Below are 25,263 nucleotides of genomic sequence, written 5' to 3'. Positions count from 1 at the left end.
AGCGGCACAGACACCGGTCCGCCTTCAAAAACGGGCAAGGCACAACGTGACCTAAGAACTCAAAGACGGCAGGCTCACCGGATCCAGCGGGACGAGGAAATGGAAGAACGGGTTCAAGAGTACTTGAAAACCTCTGTGGATCCTGAAATACCTCCGATAGAGCTAGACGGACCGAGAGTCATTCTACGAGAGGACCTGACTCATTGCAGCAAGATCGTGCGGCTGATTATCCGCAAATCAGGCAACTTGAAGGGCACGAGCCAAAGAGCTCTGAATTCGGTGGTTGAGACCATAACCAAATACGTCAACCAACCGCAGGCGACGGTAAATGCTCGACTCGAGCAGGAGACGAAGGCGCTTAGAGACCACAGCGCGCGCCTTGAGACGGCAATGAGCAAGATGACGGAAGAGAACGCCTCCCTCAGACGACGTATAGAAGAACTAGAGAAGGCTCTGTGTGCGAGACCATCTGAAGACGCCATAGAGCAGCTGGAAGCCCGCTTGCAGGCCAGACTTGAGTCGACTCTCATGGGTCCGGCTCAAAGACCTCCCTTGGCCCATGAAACAAAAACCGCGCAAGTGGAGCTCCCAGTTCAGGAAGGATTTGTTGGTGGGCAACCTCAGTCCGCCTCCACCAAGGCTAAGGGCAAAGCGAAGGGCAGTAGAGAGACCACTGGTCACTCCCTCCAACAACCCGTCCTGCGTTGCAGTTGCCGGGCCATCTGGCGTAAAAGTAGCCAAAGGTGTAGCCAAAAAGGGTACTCAAGGCGAGAAAGGCGCCGCTCTGGCGCCGACACCACAGAATGCTCCACAAAAAGACCAAGGGGAGAGGAAAGAACAAGCCCGCCCCCGTGCAGCAAGCCCCACAGGAACCTAGTCCACTTCCGCCGGCCCCCGTGTCCATGGATACGGCCTGGACCGAAGTGGTGGGGAGGAAGAAGAAGGCCAAGTCCGGTGCACCAAAACCCGCAGCATCGCGACAGTCGTCCAAGCGCTCCGAGCCGAAGCTCCGGCCGCCGAAGTCAGCCGCGGTAATCATATCATTGACACCAGCGGCCGTTGAGAAGGGGCTAACGTACGCTGGAGTACTCACGGACGCCCAGCGGCGAGTGGATCTGTCTGGTCTGCAAATCGACAGACTCAGGCCTAAATATGCAGCCACGGGTGCCATGCTATACGAGGTGCCCGGGGCTGAGTCCGAGCAGAAGGCCGATTCCCTCGCCGCTCGGCTGAGAGAATGTTTTGGGGACTCGGGGATGTGGTTGTCTCCCGGCCCACCAAGTGCTCGGAGCTGCGGATCTCGGGGTTGGACTTTGCGGCCACCTCCGAGACGGTTAAGGCGGCCTTATCTAGCATTGGCGGGTGTGCTGCGGAGGCGATTAAAGTTGGGGAAGTCCGCCCAGACAGATCCGGCATGGGTGCCGTTTGGGCCGTCTTAAAATAGGCTGGGTCGTTGCACGAGTGACCGTCCTCGAGGTGCGGCCTATGCGTTGCTACCGTTGCCTCGAGAAAGGGCATGTGCGAGGGAGCTGCGACGGTTCTACTGACCGTAGTGAGTTGTGCTACCGCTGCGGCAAGCCGGGCCACAAAGCCCGGCAATGCGCAGACAAGTTCAACTGCGCCTTGTGTGCCGCAGCTGGCAAGCCCGCCGGGCACCGAATTGGAGGGAAGAATTGTTCCGCGTCCTCCCAGAAAACCCGGCGTCGCCCGCGTAGAAGACCAGCTGCCGCGGCTGAGGTTCCGTCCCAGTCGCAGGCGGCGAGCCCACCGCAATCAGTGGTGGCCGAGATGGAAGTGGAGGAAGTCGCCCATCAATAATGGAGTTTAGATTCCTCCAGGCGAACATAAACCACTGCGCCCGCGCCCAGGACCTGTTGTCCCAAAGCCTGGCGCAGTGGTCGGTGCACGTGGCCGTGGTCGCCGAACCGTATTTTGTCCCGCCCCGCGATAACTGGGTCGGAGACATCGACGGGTCGGTGGCCATCATCACCCAGGGTGCCGTTGGCTCCCCGCCCTTCGCAAAAGTCGAGAAGGGCCAGGGATGCGTCGCGGCTCTGTTGGGGGACTTGTGGGTAGTAGGAGTGTATTTCTCCCCCAACAGACCCCTGGCCGAGTTCGAATCGTTTCTCGTTCGGTTGGGGGCCCTGGTTGAGCAGGGCCAACCTCACCAGGCGATCGTCGCCGGCGACTTCAACGCGAAATCCGCGGTCTGGGGTTCGCCGGCGACCACCGCTCGTGGTAGGGTCCTGGAGGAATGGGCGATTTCCGTCGGCCTGGCCGTCCTGAACAGGGGGTCGGTGAACACGTGCGTGCGGCACAACGGCGGGTCCATAGTGGATTTGTCGTTTGGGAGCCCCGCCGTCGCACGTCGTGTCCAGGGCTGGAGAGTCCTCGTGGGCGTAGAGACTTTGTCGGACCATCGTTATATCAGGTTCGACGTCTCCGCGTCCTCGAGTATCCGGCCCAACAGTGGTGGACCGAGTGCCCTTAATCAGGACGGCCCGCGGTGGGCGTTACGGCGCCTTGATAAGGAGGCCTTAGGGTTGGCCGCTCTGGCAGTATCGTGGCTCCCCGCGCCGGAGGGCCCGGTGCGGGTCGAGCAGGAGGCGGAGTGGTTCGGCGTGGCAATGTCGGATGTTTGCGACGCCGCCATGCCCCGGGCCCTCCGTCGTCCTCCGCGGCGGCAGGTGTACTGGTGGTCGGCGGAACTAGCGCAATTGCGCGCGTCTTGCGTGGCGGCGCGCCGTCGATACGCCAGGCATCGCCGTCGCCGTTTGAGAAGTAGCACACACGAAGACCAAGAGCGGCAGCTTTACGGCCTCTACAAGGAAGCGAAGAGAGTGCTGCGGGTGGCCGTGCATAGGGCCAAGGTCGCGGCACGCAAGGAGTTTTTGGAGACTCTCGACGTGGACCCTTGGGGGCGCCCCTACAAATTAGTAATGAATAAGCTTCGTCCAGCGGCGCCCCCGCTGTCGCAGAGTCTCCGGCCAGAACTTCTGGCCAACGTCGTCGCAGCCTTGTTCCCGGCCATCGAGGATACCACTCCTCCACCGATGGCGCCACCGGTAGTGGCGTCTTCGTCGTTAGAGTTATCGGCAAGGGATATTCCGGAGGTTTCGCCCGCGGAAATGCGGGCGGCAGTGTTCCGGCTGCGGGGCAAGAACACCGCCCCGGGACTCGACGGCATCCCCGGGAAGCCTGGGTGCTAGCCCTCGAGTACCTGGGGCCGCGGCTCCGCAGCCTTTTCTCCGCCTGTATGGCACAGGGCGTCTTCCCGGCGCGCTGGAAAACCGGGAAGCTCGTCCTGCTTAAGAAGGAAGGGAGACCCGCAGAGTCGCCGTCGGCCTACCGGCCCATCGTGCTGCTCGACGAGGTTGCCAAACTTTTTGAGCGCATTCTACACGCGCGCCTTGTCGAGCACCTCGAGAGGGTCGGTCCCAACTTGGCCGACAACCAGTTTGGATTTCGTGGTGGACGCTCTACCGTCCACGCGATTCTGCGGGTCAAGTCGCAGGCGGAGGAAGCAGTGGCCAGGGGTAAAATTGTGATTGCAGTATCTTTAGATATTTCTAACGCGTTTAATTCGCTCCCCTGGCCATGTATCAATGAAGCACTGCGGTACCACGTGGTGCCGCCCTATATCAGGCGTCTGGTGCACGCGTACCTTTCTGACAGGTACGTGGTGTATCCGGGCGCCGACGGGTGGCACCGTAGAGCGATGTCGTGCGGTGTCCCACAGGGGTCGGTTCTGGGCCCTCTCTTGTGGAACATCGGGTACGACTGGGTGCTCCGTGGTGCCAATCTCTGGGGCGTAGGCGTGACGTGCTATGCGGATGATACGCTAGTCACTGCCACGTCCAAGACCTTCCAGGACGCCGCGGCCCTGGCGGCGGTGGGCACCGGCGACGTAGTGAGTCGGATCCGACGTTTAGGTTTGAAGGTGGCCCTCGAGAAGACCGAGGCCATTTGTTTTCACGGGCCTCGGCGGGGGCCACCGGCCGGTGCCCACATCGTGGTTGAGGGGGTGCGGATTCCCATCGGCAAAACTATGAAGTATTTAGGTCTGATCTTGGATAGCCGGTGGGAATTCCGCGCCCATTTCGAGAAGTTAAGGACGAAGTTGTCCCGGGCAGCGGGCGCTCTTTCCAGCCTGCTGCCCAACCTGGAAGGTCCTGGTATCCCTTGCCGAAGGTTGTACCACGGGGTCGTGCGGTCCATGGCACTGTACGGCAGTCCGGTCTGGGCTGACGCCCTGGGGCGGCGTTCTGTCGCCCTCCTGCGGGGCCCGCAACGGATCGTTGCGCAGCGGGCCATACGGGCGTACCGCACGGTCTCGTACGAGGCGGCTTGTGTTTTGGCCGGATTCCTGCCCTGGGATCTGGACGCCAAATCTCTCTCTGACACTTTCCACTGGAGGGAGGAGGCGTTCAGGAACGGGCAGCGTCCGGCCCCGAAGGAGGTGGAGGCCAAAAGGGCCTCCTTACGGCGAGCCGCCGTGGAGGAGTGGCGTTTCAGGCTGGAGGCCCCGTCAGCGGGGCTTAGGGCCGTCGCGGCAGTGCGTCCTGTCTTTGCACAGTGGCTGGCCAGGCGCCACGGCGTGGCGACATTTCGCCTGACGCAGGTGCTCACCGGGCATGGTTGCTTCGGTGAGTACCTGTGTGAAATAGTACGAAAGGAAATAAGCGCCGTGTGTCACCATTGTGACAACTGCCCGCAGGATACGGCCCAACACACGTTGGAGTCCTGCCCAGCCTGGGACGAGGAGCGCAGCGCTCTCGTTTCAGTCGTCGGAGGAGATCTCTCGCTGCCGGCCGTGGTCGCTTCCATGGTCGGCAGTCGGGAGGCCTGGCGTGCAGTGGCCCACTTCTGCGAGGTGGTCCTCTCGCAGAAGGAGAGTGCCGAGAGGGATCGGGAACGGGCCGATCCCTCCCGCCGTCAGAGGAGACGAAGGAGGCGCCGGGTGGACGACTGACCGGCGTCTCCCGCCCTGTGGAATGGGGGCGTTTGGAGAATTCCACCACGGTATCCCCTGCCTGTCGTAAGAGGCGACTAATAGGGGCCACGAAGGGGGTCGTCGGCGGGCAGCAGGGGGCTGTCCGCCCTAGTGCATTTTTGTGCTATTTTGCACATCTTTCGGTTGACCCCCGAGATGGACGGCAGTGTGCTGTTGGCCTCACACTGCCGTAGACGCCGAGGGCGTCCTTCGGTGCGCGGGGGCTTCTGAGCCCCCCCCCCATAGGAGACGGGCCGCAAGGCGGCACCGCGCAGGGGCGGCTGCGGTCGCAGACTAGACACTCCAACGTCAGAGGAAGCCCGCGGCCGTCCCTAATGCGCCGAAGAGGGCCACCGCGGAGTTTTAGCTGGTAGGCCGTGCATAGGTTAAGTTGTATATAGGGTTAGGGACTCGGCCTGGCGGTCGCCCGAAGGTCACCATCAAATCCGGGCGGCTCAACGCCGGGCCGTAAGGCACGGTTACCCCAGCATAACCGCTCAGTCGCCCCCCACGAAGGCTGGGCGGTAGTAATAAGGGACTTTCTCCGCGAAACCAAAAAAAAAAAAAAAAAAAAAAAAAGGTATTTGCATATGCGCGTCTGCCTACCCCTTTGGAGATAAAAGATGTGAGAGCGTTTCTGTGTGTGTTATAAAAAATGATATTTATTATTAACTAGCTTTTGCCCGCGGCTCCGCCCGCGTTATAAAGTTTTCCGTTATAAAAGTAGTAGTTTCCCGGGAGCCTCTCAAACTGTCTCCATACCAAATTTCATCTTAATACGTTGGGTAGTTTTTGAGTTTAACACGTTCAGGCAGACAAATGCAGCGGGGGACTTGGTTTTATAACATATTTTTTAGAACTTTTTAAGAAGAATAATCCCGTCATACATCATTATTGCATAACTTTAATCGTTTACGCAGCGCACGCAACGGAAGCTCTCAAAACTAATAATTTTTCCCCGTTTTTGCAACATGTTTCATTACTGCTCCGCTCCGATTGGTCATAGCGTGATGATATATAGCCTATAGCACTCCAGGAACAAAGGGCTATCCAACACAAAAAGATTTTTTTAGTTCAAACACGGTAGTTCCTGAGATTAGCCATTACTGCTCCGCTCCTATTAGTCATAGCGTGATGATATATAGCCTATAGCACTCCAGGAACAAAGTGCTATCCAACACAAAAATATTTTTTCAGTTCGATCTGATAGTTCCTGAGATTAGCCATTACTGCTCCGCTCCTATTGGTCATAGCGTGATGATATATACCCCATAGTACTCCACGAACAAAGAACTATCCAACAAAAAAAAATAATTTCAGTTTGAACCGGTAGTTCCTGAGATTAACCATTACTGCTCCGCTCCTATTGGTCATAGCGTGATGATATATAGCCTATAGCACTACACTAATAAAGAGCTATCCAACACAAAAAGAATTTTTCAGTTCGAACCGGTAGTTCCTGAGATTAGTCATTACTGCTCCGCTCCTATTGGTCATAGCGTGATGATATATAGCCTATAGCACTACACTAATAAAGAGCTATCCAACACAAAAAGAATTTTTCAGTTCGAACTGGTAGTTCCTGAGATTAGTCATTACTGCTCCGCTCCTATTGGTCATAGCGTGATGATATATAGCCTATAGCACTCCACGAACAAAGGGCTATCCAACACAAAAAGAATTTTTCAGTTTGGACCGGTAGTTCCTGAGATTAGCCATTACTGCCCCGCTCCTATTGGGTATAGCGTGATGATATATAGCCTATAGCACTACACGAATAAAGGGCTATCCAACGCAAAAAGAATTTTTCAATTTGGACTGGTAGTTCCTGAGATTAGCGCGTTCAAACAAACAAACAAACAAACAAACTCTTCAGCTTTATATAATAGTATAGATACGTCACACAAAACAGAAACAGCAAGTTAATTGTAATCAATCGCTAACATCCACACGTTTGTAACTTTGTAAATTCTTAAATAACTTTTGCCGTAAATTGTTATTCTTGAGGTGAAACAAACAGATAACAAATATAAGCGAAACTCCTAAGTTGTTTGAAGAGTTTTGTTACGTTAGAAATCAAAACGTTTTAGAACGAATTGATTTTATGCGATCTAAGGAAATTTTATTCTTGTTGCTGATGTTTTTAAAGAGCAGAAAGTATGATATGGAAATTTACACTTCAAACGGAATTTGTAATCTTTAAGGGAAAACTAGGAAGAAAGGATTGAAGGAAAAATCCTTAAGCCTCCTAAAATTTTCCGGAAAGTCTCAAATCTTACCGTCTTTCTTATACTATAAATTCGAAAGTAGCTCTGTCTGTATGTCTGCTACTCTTTCATGGCTGAACGACTACTCCAATTACAATGAAATTTTGTGTGGAGATAATTTGAGACTCTGGAAAGAACATAGGCTACTTTTTGTCTCTGATAATATTTAGCGGCACTTTTACCCGGAAAAAGATTTCACGCGGGCGGATTCGCGATCATAAACCAGTCTCAAATAAGAGAGAAGACGTACCCACTACCTTGCAGTTTTCTGGAGTACAGTAATAGTACAACATCGGATGGGCAAGACAATAATTAAAGTATATTAATTATGAACAAACCACTCCTTATTTGGGCAAGACAATAATAAGTGTAATAATTATCAACAAAGCACCCCTTATTGTTATCAAGATTTCAAGCAATCAGAAATTATATTCTCTCTACCATACAACCAGCTAGCAGGCTACAAACTCCTCATTAGCCACCTTTTTATTTAACGTAACACGTTTAAATAAGCGCAAATTAAAAAAGCGGCAGACAAGGGTGACTGCATTAATATTCAAAAGGAAAACATCGTTAACATACAAACACACCGACCCTTCTGTAGGACTCTCGCACACACCCTAAAGCTATACCTACCATGCTAGGATTCCCGGTGTATAGGCACCGTAAATATGAAAACACTTTAACAAACTTGACCTGGAAGCAGGACCTGTACAACCTCAAAAGCGAACAATAATTTCAATATTATATTTAAGGAACGAACAAAATGTATGTTCAAAAATATCTACCCACTTTTAGAAAATATATTTTTTATTGAATTCGTCGTAATCAATAGTTCTGAATGAAATGTAATGTTCGTTTACATACACTTTAGTTTTCCTTCCCTGAATGTAGAGGGGTCTTGTTAAAATCTTATCGTTGTCCTACAGTCAGACAAAGGACACCTTAAATCGATGGTTCCTGAGGCGAAAATTCCGCAAAAAAATCCTTGAAAATTGCCTACATAAATATATTTGCCTATAAATTATGATATAAATTCTAGCTTACGAGTTACAGGTAATTTACTTGTTTCTACTTTTATATAACAAATGGGAACTCCTGACGTGTCCTTTGTTTACTTGTACTACTTATTTATTAAATAAAAGATAGATTAATTCATAGAACAAACATTTGCGAGTGTAGTTGGAAAGCTGATATTTTCACTGCATTTATAATTTTTTTTTTTAAATTGGACTTTTATAATTATGTTTTGAAAAATGCTAACAGTATCGTGTTCTGATGAAACTTGTAACTATATTTACGAAGTTAGTATTCACTAGTATAAAAATAGCATTGTGTGTAAGACCCTTTGCTATGAAAGCGCTCGATGTGTACAGGGCTTTAAGGGTATATTCAAGCCAAGGGTTTAAACGCTCATTAACTGAACAGGATCGGATCGTATTCATAATAATTTGTGGAATATGTATACACTCGCGCATTTTATTCACCAAGATAAGATAGGGGCGCAAATAGTGCATCTACCAAAACTATATCCATACTAATATATAAAACTCAAGGGTTTGTTTGTGAAACTGAGAAGTCTTTAGTGTTTTATAGCCCATTTATCAAGGAACGCATAACCTAGAGGTTATATTATGTCACGCTATGTTCAACAGTAGCTAAGCATCAATGAAATATGTAGCAAAAAGGGGCAAATGTATTATTTTTGAGAGTTTCCATTGTGTGCGCAGCATAAACGCTTAAAGTTACGCAACAAACATGTATAATGGTATTAATCATTTAAAAAAATTCTAAAAAATATATTATTAAAAAAACAAATTGCGCCCGCATCTCTCTGCTTGTCTGAACGTTATAATCTCTAACTACTCAACGGCTTTATATAAAATTTTGGTATGGAGATAGTTTGACACCCTTGGAAGTAAATATGCTACTTTCTATCCCTGGAAAATATATAGCATTACTTTCATCCCGAAAAACTAATTCATGCAGGCAAAGCCGCGAGAAAAAGCTAATGTTATACAATTGTTGCGTATTTTATACTAGCGACCCGCCCCGGCTTCTCACGGGTGCAATGCTGATACTCAATACACTACAGAAAAACTGTGAACGTTGTATATAAAAACATAGCGGCCCGCTCTGGCTTCGCACGGGTATAACATAACAAAATAACAGTATTTCTCCACTATTTAATGGATGTTACTATACCTAAAAACCTTCCTCATGAATCACTCTATTTATTAAAAAAACCGCATCAAAATCCGTTGCGTAGTTTTAAAGATTTAAGCATACAAAGAGACATAGGGACAGAGAAAGCGACTTTGTTTTATACTATGTAGTAATTAGAGAGGTATAGTTTTGAATCTGTTAATGCGGATTAATATCCCGAACAGGTGATTATTTACAATTTATTTTACACAAATAAGCTCATCCAATTACCACATCCATTCTTAATTATTTACATACAAAAAACCTAGCATATCGCAGATGATATGCATTATTTGTATTAATTATTCCTGTGAATACTATTTATAATTCAGTTATGTATGATTTCAGTATTTATATCGCTGCTATCAGACGAGTGATTTCCTCATTCATTCATTACAAAACCTACAAAGAACAGTATCTCTTTACGCAGTTTGAATAAAACCTCTATACAAACTAGCGAATAGACCCTAACATTCATAATTTTATGCAGCCCTTTGTTACTTTCGAGTTTACTTTTATAAATAAATATTCTAAATTTTAATACTTTGAAATTTCAAAAGAACTCTACTCCATCTCATTAGACGAGGAGATTCAATAGTAGTAAAAAATATCGCAAAGGATAATATTAATATAATACACTGTCTGGGTGGCGTAGTACTGCACGGTAAGACTTTTCATTTGAGGTTGCCGGTTCAAATCTCGGTCCGGGCAAAGTGATAGTGGATTTTTTTCAGCAACAGCCCCGAGCCTTATGCCTCGTGTAGCGATAACCTCGCCCCTTTTGGCATATCATGGAACGGAATACATATAGCAAAAATGGACGTACTAAGTACACCTCTGGCTATCCATTCGTACATAAAGGCTTGATGTGCGTTTCGATTTCTAAAAGTACATTTGTATTTTCTGGAATTATGTGTTAAAATTGGCCGATGGAATGTTTTCGTTTGATGGAATATTTATTAATTGTATTTGTAATTGGTTCCCTCGCGTCACTTTAGATGGCCACTGAAAACTAGCGCTGTAACGGCTCACGTCGCGACATAGCATTATCCTAAGCTGGCCAATTTACTAAGTCACATCGCAGGCGTTGCAACATGCCCTAATTAAAAGGGTTTCTCTTTTATATTATATCCCATATTAAATACCTATGTGATAAGGGTGCTGGTGGCAGGATATATTTTAAAGTAAGTGTTAAATCCCGCCATAATGGGTCACGTAAGTGTGTCGCGTTCCATGATCAGCCTGTGTATGTCCGGTTCCAACAGGCCGGCATAATTATGTCGACTGTCGAGGGGTAATCATATCTCGTCAGTCGACATTCTATTGGACCCTACATATCGCCTCTGTGTCGTGCTCGTATTAAAATAACATGCACTAAATGTGAAATAATCATTTTCTTTTCGTCCAATAATATTCACCACAATTATTGCTGAACAAAATTATATGATAACCTCCAACTAAATAAACTCCCATATCTTCCCAACAACCCCATAACTGGTAATGAGACGGAAATTACCAAACCACAAGCAAATATATTTTTATAAAGGTCCTACTGGATACATAATTAACACACGCCGTAAAGCTAGCTAATGGTACGTTTTGACACGTAATTAAGATAATGAAGGGTTTGGGTTCCGTATTCGTTGTGGAGTTCCGTGGTAGATAACGACATAATGTAAAAAGTCACGTGAAGTGACAAATTTTTTCGTCGAAATAAATTATGACCAAATACCCTCTGGCTTCATGCACGCGAATGTCTAAAATAAAAGGCTCACAGTGCGGTTTATGAGTAGAAAATAGCCTGTAAATACTGCCCTAGTAATCAATATACCAGTAGGTCAGAAAATTTGGTTCTGCTCATCGGTCCTGCTCAATTCCGTGGTTATCTAGATTATTTTATTGTTGTTATTGCTGTTTATCAAACGAGAAAATGCATTTATAATTTACGTTGCTGTATGAAACCTAGATAGGAAGAAAGTTCGTAAGAGGAAATAGCCACCTTTGACTACTGCCCTCTCGATTACCACGGTAGACATTGAAATTAAACTAATTTTCGGATTCTATCGCGGTGCTAGTATTTCATTTTCTCCCTAAAAGTAGTAGTAGTATTTTTTGGGAGAAAATAAAATACCACGGTATAATTAGTCGGGCATAGTCTATGTGCACCTAATTTTATTAAACCGTACAACGGTTTGAGCGATTACTCCTGATAAACATAGATACATCTTTATGCGGTGTGCCAAATTTAATCAAAATCCGTTCAGCAGCTACCTTTTAACACACATTCAAACATCTCCCCAAACAGTAAGAAGTAATGATCAGTCAGAATCTATTCATATTCTATAAATTAACCGAAGACCATACAAGACCTCTCGCACACTAAAGCATCTTTACTGAGACAGCTCATTACGGACCGCACCGCACTCACTCATCCTCCACGGCATCGCCGCTGCAAGCGATTAGCGATTTGGCACCGTTCCAGTTGATCCTTGTCTCAAATGAAAATTTAACGGCGGTGCGTGAGCCGTTTTGCCAATACGGGTGGGAATCGGGATTTTAAATGGTTGTGTAACCGGTTTTGTGTTTTACTGTGTGGGTTTGCTGTCGCGTTATTTTCTAGTTTCAGGCAGAAATTCACGTTGATGGTGGAGTTGGTATTTATATAAAATTCTGTACTGGTGGAATATAATGTCTCTCCAAGCTATAAACTTTAGCAACCATTACAGCGACAGAGTATGAAGGAACAATTAGATAGCTAAAATGATTACAATTGTCGAAAGATTCGTCTCACGCTATAACATTAAGCGTGGACTAACTAACCGGAATATAATCACTTTTCCAATCTCAAATAAAAAATCACCTATACCGCCATCCGCCATCACCGCAACCTCGTCCAACGAAGCGAGACCATTTGTCACACGTCAGCCGACGCGGCGATGCAGAGGCGTCGCGTCTCTAATGGATTCCCGAATTATAAGAGTCGACCCACTTGCGAAAATAATGCTTTGTGAGGAATTCAGTGGCGAACTGGAAGAATTAATTGTATGAAAATGCGGATTATTGTAGGGTCAAAGATTGAAAAAAATCGTTTACTTTCTTAATAGCAACCGAACCAACAAGGCACAGATACTCATTCCGTCACAAAGACAGACATAAATTTCTACTTACTGGTCATTAATTAACCTCATTTATCAAAATCACTAGCACAGTAAAGCACCCTGAAGTACTTAGTAATTCAAAATTCTGGGTAATATTACTTTACATGCAATCGTAAGTCATCAAACGAATCAGCCAATCTCATGACAACTCGTATAGAAAACGAGTAACTCACAAAATCCTTGTAATCCAACCTCAAAGATTACAACTCTCCTAAGATCAGATCACAGAAAACTTCAGTAATTTCGCAAGTCAGTACGAATAAAACATAAGTAACTCGCAAACTTTTTGTGGCAGCCCTAATGCCGCGTCAAAACGCAAGGTCAGATGTGACACTGATGGCCCTTAATTAATGTGGGGCTCATGTAGCCTTTTATTGTGCTATCTCACCGCGAGAGGTCGTTCATCGCGTCTAATGGGTGCCTCGCGTTATCAAAATTCTCGCCAGTTGATATACCCTAACTTTATGGTGTCAAGGTCGAAATTAACGGTCAGATTTGGTTAGTAATTTAAGTAGGATATTTTATTACATAGATCAGCAAACGAGCTTCACTTATTAAATGATAACCATAGTCAGGAAAGGTTTATAGATATGCTGCCGGCATAGTAGGTATAAGATACTGGGAACTGAAAAAAATATAACAAGGCATATGGAGAATAAGGCAAAGCGGTTTTTAATTGATACCCGACATTTTGTATCGACATATTTTGTTACAAATAATTGTGTTTGTCGTGGGAATCATGCGCCTGGCCTGTTAAACGCGACTCCTTGGAACTAGTCAACAAAGCGTGTTTTTCGCCATAATTAAAGTCGCTGTATAGTTGGGTACAAAAATCGCGCACCGTAAGCAAAATATGAAAATACAATTGCAAACTGTCGTTAATTGAAGCGTCATCGAGTCAATAACTTTTGCCAGTGCAAAGGGCGGGAAAACTGCAGCTAATTCGAGCCTGCAACATCGGTACACTCGTGTGTTTGTGAGTGCTGCTCCGTGCATTATTGCCATTTTATGTTCAATATTTGTTTGTGTCATAAATTGCGAGATGAAGCGGGTTGCAATTATTTTTATAAATAGTCTATCGTAACGTTTGTTCTCTAAAGAAAATAGACTGGGATGGTACGGACATGTCAAAAGGAAATTACCTGACTAAATTGGCAACCAGGTATTGGATCTGTACATTCCCAGAAAAAGACGTAGAGGGAGAACAAAAACTACATGGGCAAATATGCTGCAACGTGTGTGGTAGCATGCAATGTTTCTGGTGACGACCTCATTTCATCACGACGTCATTAACATTGCTGTGCCCCTATAAAAAAAAAACTCTATATTGTTTTATCAGTGTTTATTATCACTGCTCTCTACGGGAGAGTATGCGGTTTATCACTTTGCAAGGTGTTATCAATTCATTTAATAAAAACCGACTCGCTGCGTGACGTAACTTGAACAACATTAACCCGAACTCATGAACCGGAATACGTCAACATGTAAACTCACGGTCGGGCGCACTGCAAACGAGTGCTGCAGTTTAAAATCTTTTCAATCCGCGCTCTGTAAACATACACAGCGTATTTATCAACTTTGTATCGAAATGTAAACATATATCTACCCAGCAATGACGAAAGGTGAAATTTTCGGAAAGGGAACATATACTTAGCTAGTTATATAGATGAACGCGGTCTGCAAATTGTTCTTATAGTAATTTTATATAATTAAAAAGAGAAACCGACAGGAATTGGATTATACGGACCCTTTACCTGCTACCCAGTATTCAAGTAAATCTTTTTAGAATTCCTAGTTTTAGAAGTCCTGTGAATTCTGCTAACATTCACAAAACATACATACTATGTTATACTCATATTTATAGTTACATTGGCAAATTGCAATGGAATTCCTTTCTTCATTCCTTCCTTCGTTACGTCGACTGATACAGCTGGAGGTCGTGAGTCATCAAGGAATAAACTTTAAACACATGATGTGCGATCTGCTCCGGCCTTCGGCGACAAAAACCACTTAAGCAAAATTTATGTTTAATGTCCTACGGGTCGGATGAATCCAGCTTATTGGATTCCTGCATCACGGTCGGTGCCATACATTTGCTCTGTTTTACTATTAGTCTCTGGAAATTTTATTATATGACATTTCTATTGATAATAATTGCGAATTAATCAACCCTGAGTTAAAAGTTATTTTTCATACATGTATAGAGAAAGAGTTTTGCTATTTCTGACCTTAGAAGTACTCAAACCCCTAAAAGTCCCATTGAATATTTTAATAGTAAAATAACCAGATCGAGGGGGCACAAATAAGGTTTTACACAAAATGCCTATTTTATTGTCGATTGCACATTTGTATCAAAATCTGTGAATGCAAATCATAATAATGTCTTCAAAAATGTTGGACAGTCTCCAAAGAAAAAAAATCTTTTGGTTATAATGTTTAAGGTAGCTGTCCTTGCTACCCCATCTCAAAATTCGACTCCATATAATATGAAATACAATAATACACGTGGCAAGAACATATAAACGCCAAACCTTTCGTAAACACGTGCATTCGTCAGATTTCGCCGTACTCGTAGCCGACACATAGCTCTTTGCAGAAATTCGAGAGAACTACATTAGAAACAGCGTATGGTAGCGAATTTTTGAAACGTATCCCAAATACCAAACTTTTTAGTTTACTTCGTTGCGCGTTTGAAAAAGTCTGGCCAGTATTCCGGGAGTTTAGCAACAAAGTTTATAAGCTTGTTTACCGATACATGAATGAGCTTCCTTTTGTTGCTGACGTGTCGGTTCCTGGTGCGCTATATATTGATTCACGAAGGGGTATGCAGAAGCGCAACCAGGGCACCCACTTTTAGCCAAGTGTGTTCCATGTCATGTGGTAGGAGGCGAGCCTACCTCCATTTCGGGAACAAATTCCAGACTCCGGGCTGATACTGAGCAGAAAAACCCAAAAGCTCAGAAAAACCAAAGTATAATACACAAAATAGTTAACGCTAATAGAAAACAAAAATATATAAAAATGACATATCCTAGCGGTAGACTTATAGATCGAATGTAATTTCCGTGTTGTTTTGAAAATATTTTTGTGAGGGTATTTGTAACATTTTTTGCTATAAAACACTCAGCGTTTGACAGAACGACGCGGTTAGTTATTGATAGTCGTATCGGTCGGTTGGTTGGTGTAATATTAGTGAAACTATTTCTGTAGTCAGTGATAGATCTTTTTGTTTTAATATTTTTTTTACTACAAGATATTGCAATTCTTAAGGAAGGTTTACGTTAATAGTATATAACTGTTTACGTAAATTGACTGAATTATAACGATTACCGTTGAAGAGGTCGGATGGTTGTTAAAATCCTCGTAGGTTGGGATTTATGTCGGAAAAACATTATGACAGGCTGGTTTCCACGCGGGCGAAGTCGCCAGCACAGCCAGTATTATTATATTATTCATTGTTACAATATATTACATATTGTTTCTATTTAAAGGGAATTGGGACAACTTTTCCCTGAGGGTCTCAGGGCGGGCGCTCAGTATACCAAGCTTAATTCGAGTAGAGGAAAACCTCAAAACTATTGTTCCTATTAGTGTTAAGGCTAGTAGAAAGGCTTGTCTATAACTCCTGGTACACTTTCTCTTCTTTTATCACATATTAACAGTCTCAGATACTACGGGTCTTTTCTGAAAATTCTCTCTCTAATAAAAATGTATTAAGTTTTTTTAATTACACAACCGAGCTATTTTCGCGAGAATGGCCATTACCGGGTGGTAGCAGTAATAGTTTTGACTATATTAATTAACTTTATTGTATATTACAAAGAAGTTAATACAAAAAAATTCGTAAAATAGTTTATTTTCAGAATTTAATACTACGAGACTCATTAACTAGGGTCGGTGTTGTTAAAATTCTGACTGACAGAACAGTTGCAACGTCAAGTTCATGAGTAGGTTTTGGACAGTGGTATAATCACAGTCAACACATATTGACTCGATGGCGTCGTTGCATTACGTGCGATGTACGACACCATGAGGTCTTTTGGGCAAAGTGATACCGAATGAAGCCCGGAGTATGAAATTTGTGCCAGATTAAGCGGTAGGCTCGTCACCACCATTAGGACACGGAGCGCACATGGCGAAAATTGGGTACCTTGTCTTCTGCCTACCCTTTCGGGGATCAAGGGGTGATGTATGTGCTATTAGTCACGTCAGCCCATCCACGATGTAGACAATTTTCCTTACACAGTAACGTGATATTTTACTAAGAAATAACGTGACGTCTCAAGCGCTCCGTTAATTACACGTTCTCACATGAGTAGAGTCAGTAAAGAAACCAAGCTTGGTAGACGCCTTGGAATTACTACACTCGCAAATATTGTATTATAGAGGCGGTTGTTTTATACAAACTGAATTATACAATACGTTTTGCAATTTTTGTTAACAAAACATTCAGTTTTTAAATTCTTTCGTCTATTGAGATAGGTATAAATTGATCTCATTCATAGCGTTTTAACCGGATTTTTTTTATGCAAATAATATCACTGTTTGCCAGCCTAACTAATATAGGTAGGGTGGATTTTCTGGGCTGATTGAATAGACAAAACTGAATCTAATACTCTGAAACATTTTGCATATAACAAGCAAAAAAATTGGCAACTGACTTCATGAACATAGTCGCATAGCCCTACAGCTGTACCCAAGTTACTCGTTATGCACTAAAACACCCAATCCTTCCCCATATAAAAATAGGTTGACGCACGCAACCCAGTTCCACGTAAAATGCTGTGGAATTTTGTTAAATTCACACAAGCGATGCTTTGTGCTCGCGCGGTTGGCGGAACGTATAAATCTCGCGACATTCCGCTGTATCCGCCGTATCTCGCCGCTCCGCATCCGCCCCACCGCCCCCCCACCACAATTGTTATTATAGTACAGCTTCATTGTACTCGTGCGAGGATTTGCGTAAAGTTTCCCAGTCATTGTGAATATTCACTTGTCTTCTATACGAGAGTGTAAGTTGGGTGCTAGCGCGTATGAACGCTGTTGTTACTTCACATATACTATCACATTTATTCAATCTGTAATATTTACGAATAAAGGACCTATCAATGGCTTCCAGCCATTCCCAAAATGCACTCGTACCTATGCTAGCATAATTGGATACACAAGTAACACGAGAGCGCAACAGAGGGCAAGAAATACCCTAATAAATATCAGTATTCTTAGTTAACCACGCTTGTTTAGTCGTATAGTTGCTATGGTCTAAATCCCAATTCTGTCCTATGATACAGATTACAGGGCAAGCTTATTGCTATATGATATGACATTTTCCAATCACTATCGATACAAATATTTATTCAGATGAACAAAATATAAAATACTCACTTTTATATTAGAAAATATTGCAATAAAACTTAGTCAAAGAAAAACCAGACTTCATAAATCAATCTAATCTACAACCAACTCAAATTGAATTACTAACGGCTTTTCCATTGGTTGGAACCTGAGAAATGTCGACTAAATCACATTTCAACTGGAAAATCTTGAAGTATTTCTTAGGAAAGGCCGAAATCAACGTGTTTGCGTTATTTATGAATAGTACGTTATCACCAATCGTAAAAATGTTCGCTCCCTCCGTCAGGTGGACCCGTGAGCAGTGGTCCAAATACAGACCAAATAGCGTTTCTTATATATAGGCTTGAATAAGCCAATTTTTATTATAAATACACTTTCTTCAGAAATTTGGGTACGTTCATATACAAAGAACACACTTATAAATAAAAGTCAAGTTGTAAAACCAATTGTGGCCCACGGTTCTTTTTTAAACAAAAAACAAAGACGCATCACAGCGTTATCCCTGAAGGGGCAGGTGGAATAACAACCAGAGCATTCACGTTATACCTATGTATTCCGTCCCATGATTTATAGGTAGTAAGGAACAAGAATATATGGTTGATGAGCAGAAAAAATCGAATATCACTACCCTACCCGAGATTCGAACCCAGGATCTGAGAGAGATGTACCGCCCACGTCTCACAACTACGCCACCGAGGTAGGTACAGTAATTTGTCGTCTGGAGATTTGCTGTACTTGTAACATTAATTGAGTTCGAACAGGTCTGCAATGAGCATGATAGTATTAAGTTCTAAACATTCTTATCATAAGGTCCAGTAGAGTGACTACAACAACTACAAATAGAGACAAAAATATCCTTCAACACAAGTATGTCTTTATCAGCAAAGAACATGGCTCCATTAAATGTATCTATGGCATCGCATTTGAAGTCACAAGAGGCTTCCTTACGTCATCGCCGCGGGCAGTCTTTACAACCATAGCAACGACTCACCCCAGGGATTTGATATACGCACTTTCATTACCTATTTTTTTATATAAGTAGATATAATACGTTCTACATCAGCAGTGAAAATGATATCAGTCAAATATTATCAAGCTGTTGCTTCTGATGATAATAGGCAGTCGTGACGCTAAACGTTAGACGGTGACTTGCTCGTCGCGACAAATAATAGGCATAGACAACCACATAAATAACTGAACAAATTAGAAACTTCAAATCGCTTACACACTTTTATGTTCCTACCATTTTTTTTTCTGTTCGCAATAATAAAATACTAGATTTACTTTACTTCACACAAAGAATAAAATGTTTTAATTAAACTTAACGGGTATAGGTGACTTGAAGTTTTGAATTTGTTTGGCTACTAAGTATCTGACTATACTAGTTATCATATTCTTCTAACTGACACACAACAGTGTTTACCCCACGTTGCTTGACATCAGATTTTTTTATTCAATCACTTTTTGTCATTTTCTAAATCACTTTACAAACTGCAAACTTATATATTAACATGCTTTCCACGAGTTCAGGCCAACTTGGGAAGTTTGTACGGACTGCGAAGTAATAAAAGAACGCCTCTGCAGTTGGGAAACAATGCGGTCTGGTTAGATTAGTCTGACTTTAAGGCACTGATCATAACCGCCGGCTCATTTGAATTTTGCTTGACTATGCAGAGCACTGACTTTAAAGTTGTTTTTAATATTGTCTTTCATAAGGTTGGAGATTTCTTGCAGGATATTACCTGCTTCGTCTATCGGCGACGTATATATAGATATGGAGATCTCAGATTCAAATTTTAGGGCAAGCAATTCGTGTAGGTTAAGACGATTTGCAAAGGACGGATGTCTCAGAGTCATAAAAACTAAACCAAATTGTTTCTGATACCTTAAAGAAGGTATTTGTGTTTTATTCTTCTCATAATCTTAAAAAAAAAACACCCTGCTCCATGATTGACTGTTTAACAACTTATGTCGTGTTGAAACTATTTGAAGTCAATCCTACGGAACCTCTTCCTTGACAATTTAAATCTACAAACCAATAATTAGGCTTACCTGTTTTGTATGTTACAACGTTTAAAATTCTTTGTGAATTTATCGTTCGCTTTAACGGTGAAGGAAAACATCGTGAGGAAACCTGCACATCTGAGAAGTTCTCTATAAGAATTTCGAAGGTGTGTGAAGTCTACCAATCCGCACTAGGCCAGCGTGGTGGACTAAGGCCTAATCCCTCTCAGTAGTAGAGGAGGCCCGTGCTCAGCAGTGGGCAAGTATATAATACAGGGCTGATATTATTATTATTATTAACGTTTAAAATCCCTAAACTGGCTATACATAACATCTTGTACCAAACCATTACCTTCCCCATTTCCAGTGTCCGCTCCCGCTTACAACTTACGGCGGCCAAAAGACCCCTTTGGGTCGGAGATATCGGTCAAATATTGCTGAGTGCTGCCCTCCGGGAGCGTCTGTCCTCGCTCGTGCGATGGATCATTGATTTTACATCCCACTCCAATTACAGGAATAATCAACTTACTGATCCCTGTAGGATGATTTGGCCATGATACCGTGACTGGAATGTCATGCTGCTGTTCCATATGGCATTCTGGTTTAATTGAAACTAGGAGTAGGTAGTAGAAAGTTATCCATAATTTTATATTACAAAGGCTTGCAATGAAATTAACTGCGCTCTGACATTAGCTAAGTCTCATAATATAGTAATATTTTCACAGTGCGACAATAGCTATTTCCGTACTTAATTTTTATACAAATTAACCAAGAGATTACTGGTGGTGGGACTTATTTTGTATCCGCACGGATAGCGACCACCGTACACAAGAAGTAAAACCCGCCAGAATAGACCAGTTAAATGTGTCGTGTTCTGCGATCAGCTTGTGTGTATCCGACTCCAAACAGGGAATGGTTTCGAAAGGTGAAAGGTCTTTCGTCAGCCAACGCTCTATCTACCCTACTCCATTTACAGAAGCACCTTACTTTGCCATGCCCATATCAAAATCTTTAGGCAGTATGGGTGTTATTCACTACCAGGTTTAACCCATTGGGTTCTTGTCGTATACTCTGAAAAATATGATCGACCTGCTCTAGTAATTAGTAGCATTCCGTGCTAAAGGAATCTCAACCTAAAAGATTGTAACTCTTGTTAGCAAAACCTGCGAAGGTAGCACTGGTGTTGCATACCAAATGCCGGCTAGATGCGGAAACTTTTATATTGGTAATGAAAATAAGCTTTGTGTCGAGAGTTTTTAAAGGATCTGCCTGGAGACGTAGGTGCAGGATCTTGTTTGGATATTAAAATTTTTAGTAATGTAAAGAATTAACGAGGGATACTATGTGTGAAGGTATGGTAAAAGAAACAGCTTATCGAGAAATGGAATGGCCTCTTGGAAGTCCCCAGTTCAATTATAGAAGCGATTATGGTTCAGACTTCTAATCTATCCCATCACGGGACGCAAAAATCGAAGTGTACCAATTACTTCCCTACCTACCTTACAACAACGATATTATCGCGAGAAGTTACGTCAATGCTCATATCCGAGCCATAAACATTTTGTAGTAAAAAATAAACTAGAACAAAGCAGTTCCGTAATTGCAATAGTATATTTTAATCCGGCGCATTTCCACCCTTTCAGCGGAATGGAAACGAAAATTCTTTACAAGCACAGGAACACTTTTTGTGTTGTTTTCCGTGCCTAATGAGTGCGAGTTAGGCGTGCCGTTGCCTAGCAACCGCGCCCTCTGCCGGCACTGGCCAGCTCCCACGGGATACGGCTGGCATATTGTTTTTATATTTTTAACTGAACTGATAGAATATGAAAAGTGCATGTTAGTTATTCAAATTGTTAACTGGTATCAAAATTACATTGTGTGATTATAATTACTCCTAAAAAGCATGAATTCAGTTACCGTTGGTGTGTTCTACTAGGATGGAACGGAAAGGGAAGATTATCTAACCTAAAACATGTGATAGCTGGTGGCAGGATATATTCAAATTAAACTACTTATCGGATTATATCGCGGTTTTTTTATATTTTAGTTTTCTCCCGACGTTACGAAGACTTTGCAGCCTTCATGGTCACGGAGGACTAAAATATAAAAAACCGCGATAGAATCCGAAAAGTAGTTTAATTTTAATGTCTAACATTCGCGTAAACATAAGAAATCATTAGGATATATGTTATATCTGCCGAGAGACTGTCGAGGAGTTATCATCTCTCGTCAGTCGCTTCTATTGGACCCCACTCCACTTACCATCAGGTAGTGTTAGGTCACGTTTCCGAGTCAATATAAAAATATAAGTTATCAAGTGCGGGACGTAACATGCTGGATTTATTCAAAAACTAATTATGAGGTGGTTAATCTCCTCTGCGGGAGTCCGGCTGTGTTCGTATATGGTAATAGGTATCATCGCCAAGATCAATAATTTATACAGCCAAGCAGTAATGTGTTAATACGAATATGCTTCAGAAAAGATTATTTGTGTACGTGTGCATTATGAAACTTAACATTTCCAAAATCTGTAACGAACTATGAAGTCTCAATTTACAGTTATCTACCCGGATTTATTTTACCATAAATAATAATAAATTATAATAGAATTATCATAATATCTTTTACGTTAACAAAGGGTTTGTTTGCATTTTGAATTGCCTAAATAAAATGCGAGTGAATTCACGTGCGGCGTCTACTCCGCCACAAAGGCGGGCGCAGAGAGCCCTTGAAAGATATCCCTCGGCGAAGCACGCCACGCTCTGCTATTTATAGACTTTCTATAAATATTTTAACCGGCTTCTACAAATAGGGTTGTGTTTTCCACTCGTATGTAGTTTGTGCTGAGAATACAAAACTTACTTTCATTACACAGTTGAAATGTAACCGTTTTGCCCAATTTCATTACTTGACTATAAGAATTAACATCGAATGTCTAAGAACAAGCGCAGTTCATGCTTTGTTAAAGCTATGGGTAGCGTAGGTAGTCGTTCATGAGGCGATCGGGTCGGTCGGGAGGCGGTTTGACTCTTTATTATTTTATATGAAAATTAAGTACTTACAGCAATAGCTATTGAAATATTATTTTCAATAAACATCCAACTGCAATTTTTCATTTGCGAATCTGTTTGGTGTCAGCTTGTAATCCAGCTCCTATCGCGGCTTAATTTTTCCGACGATTGTCAGTTGTCGGAAACTACTGTTTTGTTTAATTTATTATATATTCGTGTACCATTAATACAAAATTTATGATGACCAGTTTGATCTCATTGTCGTATTGTATGGATAATAATTGTAGAGCAATATAAGGCACGGAAAAAGTTTAGCAATGTCGCATATTGCTAAACGAATTCATTGCGAGAGAGTACCATCTTCACTTTTTACTTGATAGCGATTGTATATGACGATAAATTTGAGACAATAAAGGATCACCACTCTTTTTGAATGTATTCTTAACTGATTATAACGCTTTATTACACAAATCAAACCTCAAAGTTTTAGAATTACTTTCTCTTTACTAATCTAGCATCTTCTTTTGTACCAGTATACAAGACTAACTTCCTCTTGTTGTTCCAGATGGTACAGAGAGACTGCAGGAGGAGTTCTCCGCGAAGTAAGAGATGGCGAGGGCGGTGGAAGGTACACGAGAACCCACGAGGCTCTGGGCATCCGCCGCGCAGAGGTGGCGGACGGCGGCCGCTGGGCATGCAGAGCGGCTAATGCACACGGGCATCTCACACTGCGGCTGCATCTAGCTGTACGCGCACATCTTACTGCGCATGCACAGCCGCATACACAGGTAATCACAATGTACAAACAGTTCTTTCTGTTTCTTCCTTCCTTTTCTGTTTGTTCCTTTTGTTTGCGGGGTAATCGATTTAAGGTACCATAACATCAGGAACTAAGGCTCATTCAGCTAAGGTAAGGTACAGCACTCTTTATAAATATTAATTACTCACAAGAACTAGTCAGCAGCCAAAATTTTTGCCAACGATAGCTAGACTGTCCAGTTAATGAAAACCCTTCAGCAATAGTATACTATAAATATAAAAATTAAAATATAATCCTATGTTCATCATTAGTTTTATCTAGAGAACCTATATCATCACAACAACTCACAATACGAGCAAATCCCTTGATCAATTATAAGCTTTATACCTTTTACTCAACAATATAAATTCCTCTTTATACTTTTACAATGGACCATGGCATAATAACGCTTGTCACTTAAGACATAAGATGTTATATCCTACATTGTCCAGTACATACATTGGATGCCAAGCAGCGTGCAAGTGCTGTTGTGTTCCGGTCTGAAGGACATTGTTCTAAGCATAATCACAACGCATTATGCATGTTAACAACTGTCCTAGGGTGACGACTGACGAATGCAGTGTACTGAAATGTAATAGTTTAAATTCAAATCGAATACAGTTAAAAAAGGCAGCTGTGAAGCATTCCAGGTAATTCAGTCATTGTTTGTAAAAATAAGTTCATCAATGTATGTACAAAACGTTTTAGATTAAATTTTGCATATAGAATGATCACGTTCTGAATTTAAAAAATTGACTACTTATTATCGAAGCAGAACACACCAGTAAGACTTTTACTAGAAAAAAAATATGTAAATGAAGCCGCGATTAAAATGTTCTTCTACATTTCAAAGGACACTAGAGCGTATTCAGATCGATCCAGTGTCTGGTTAACGCTTGTTCACATTGTTAACTTAACAGTGTAAACCGACCCTTAGAGACATGTATGCAAAACACATTACAAAGGCTTTCAAGTCAGTTTCGATGCGACTAAATGGATAATGCGATGACAATGCTGTCTGTTTCAAGTCCTATTCAAGCTTACCACTGTATATATGTATTAATATATCTATCGGCATTATTGTCTCAGGACATTGTCGATGGTGTCACGTCAGATAAAATTAAGCCAAATTGTTTTCGCAATGTGTGGGAAAATGTACGCATCAGTTCATGCGGGCCGATTAGAGGAGTTGTTAACAAATTACTCTTTGTTGAAATACACGAAGACCTCACTCAAAAAACAGTTCATGTTATTTGCCTAACATAGAGCAACGTAAAGGATTTCAAAGCACATTTCACTGCTGCGCGAACAATTCAAAATCAAAAACGTGATAGAGGGAGTAAAAATGATAATTTAATTCTGCATGGACAAAGTCACTAACGTACTTAGTGTGATAATATGTAGTCTAAAATTATACAATCATTTTGACATTGCGTGTATATGAAACCACATATTCGTTATTACCTCTGCC

General features: G+C 42.8%; 1 protein-coding gene across 1 annotated transcript in view; it reads left to right on the top strand.

The window, feature by feature from the left end:
• The window catches only part of LOC115448703 (Down syndrome cell adhesion molecule-like protein Dscam2), a 77,955-nt gene that overhangs the window by 19,776 nt on the left and 32,916 nt on the right, over positions 1-25,263 (top strand). Inside the window, exon 5 of the mRNA XM_037442878.1 lies at positions 23,559-23,781. Within this exon, the coding sequence (XP_037298775.1) occupies positions 23,559-23,781 (223 nt within the window). The remainder of the gene's footprint in view (positions 1-23,558; positions 23,782-25,263) is intronic.

This window comes from Manduca sexta, chromosome 25 (assembly GCF_014839805.1).
Source record: "Manduca sexta isolate Smith_Timp_Sample1 chromosome 25, JHU_Msex_v1.0, whole genome shotgun sequence".
Taxonomy (NCBI): Eukaryota; Metazoa; Arthropoda; class Insecta; order Lepidoptera; family Sphingidae; genus Manduca; species Manduca sexta.
Note: the sequence above shows the minus strand (reverse complement) of the source record. Positions and strands in the feature narration are given on the sequence as shown.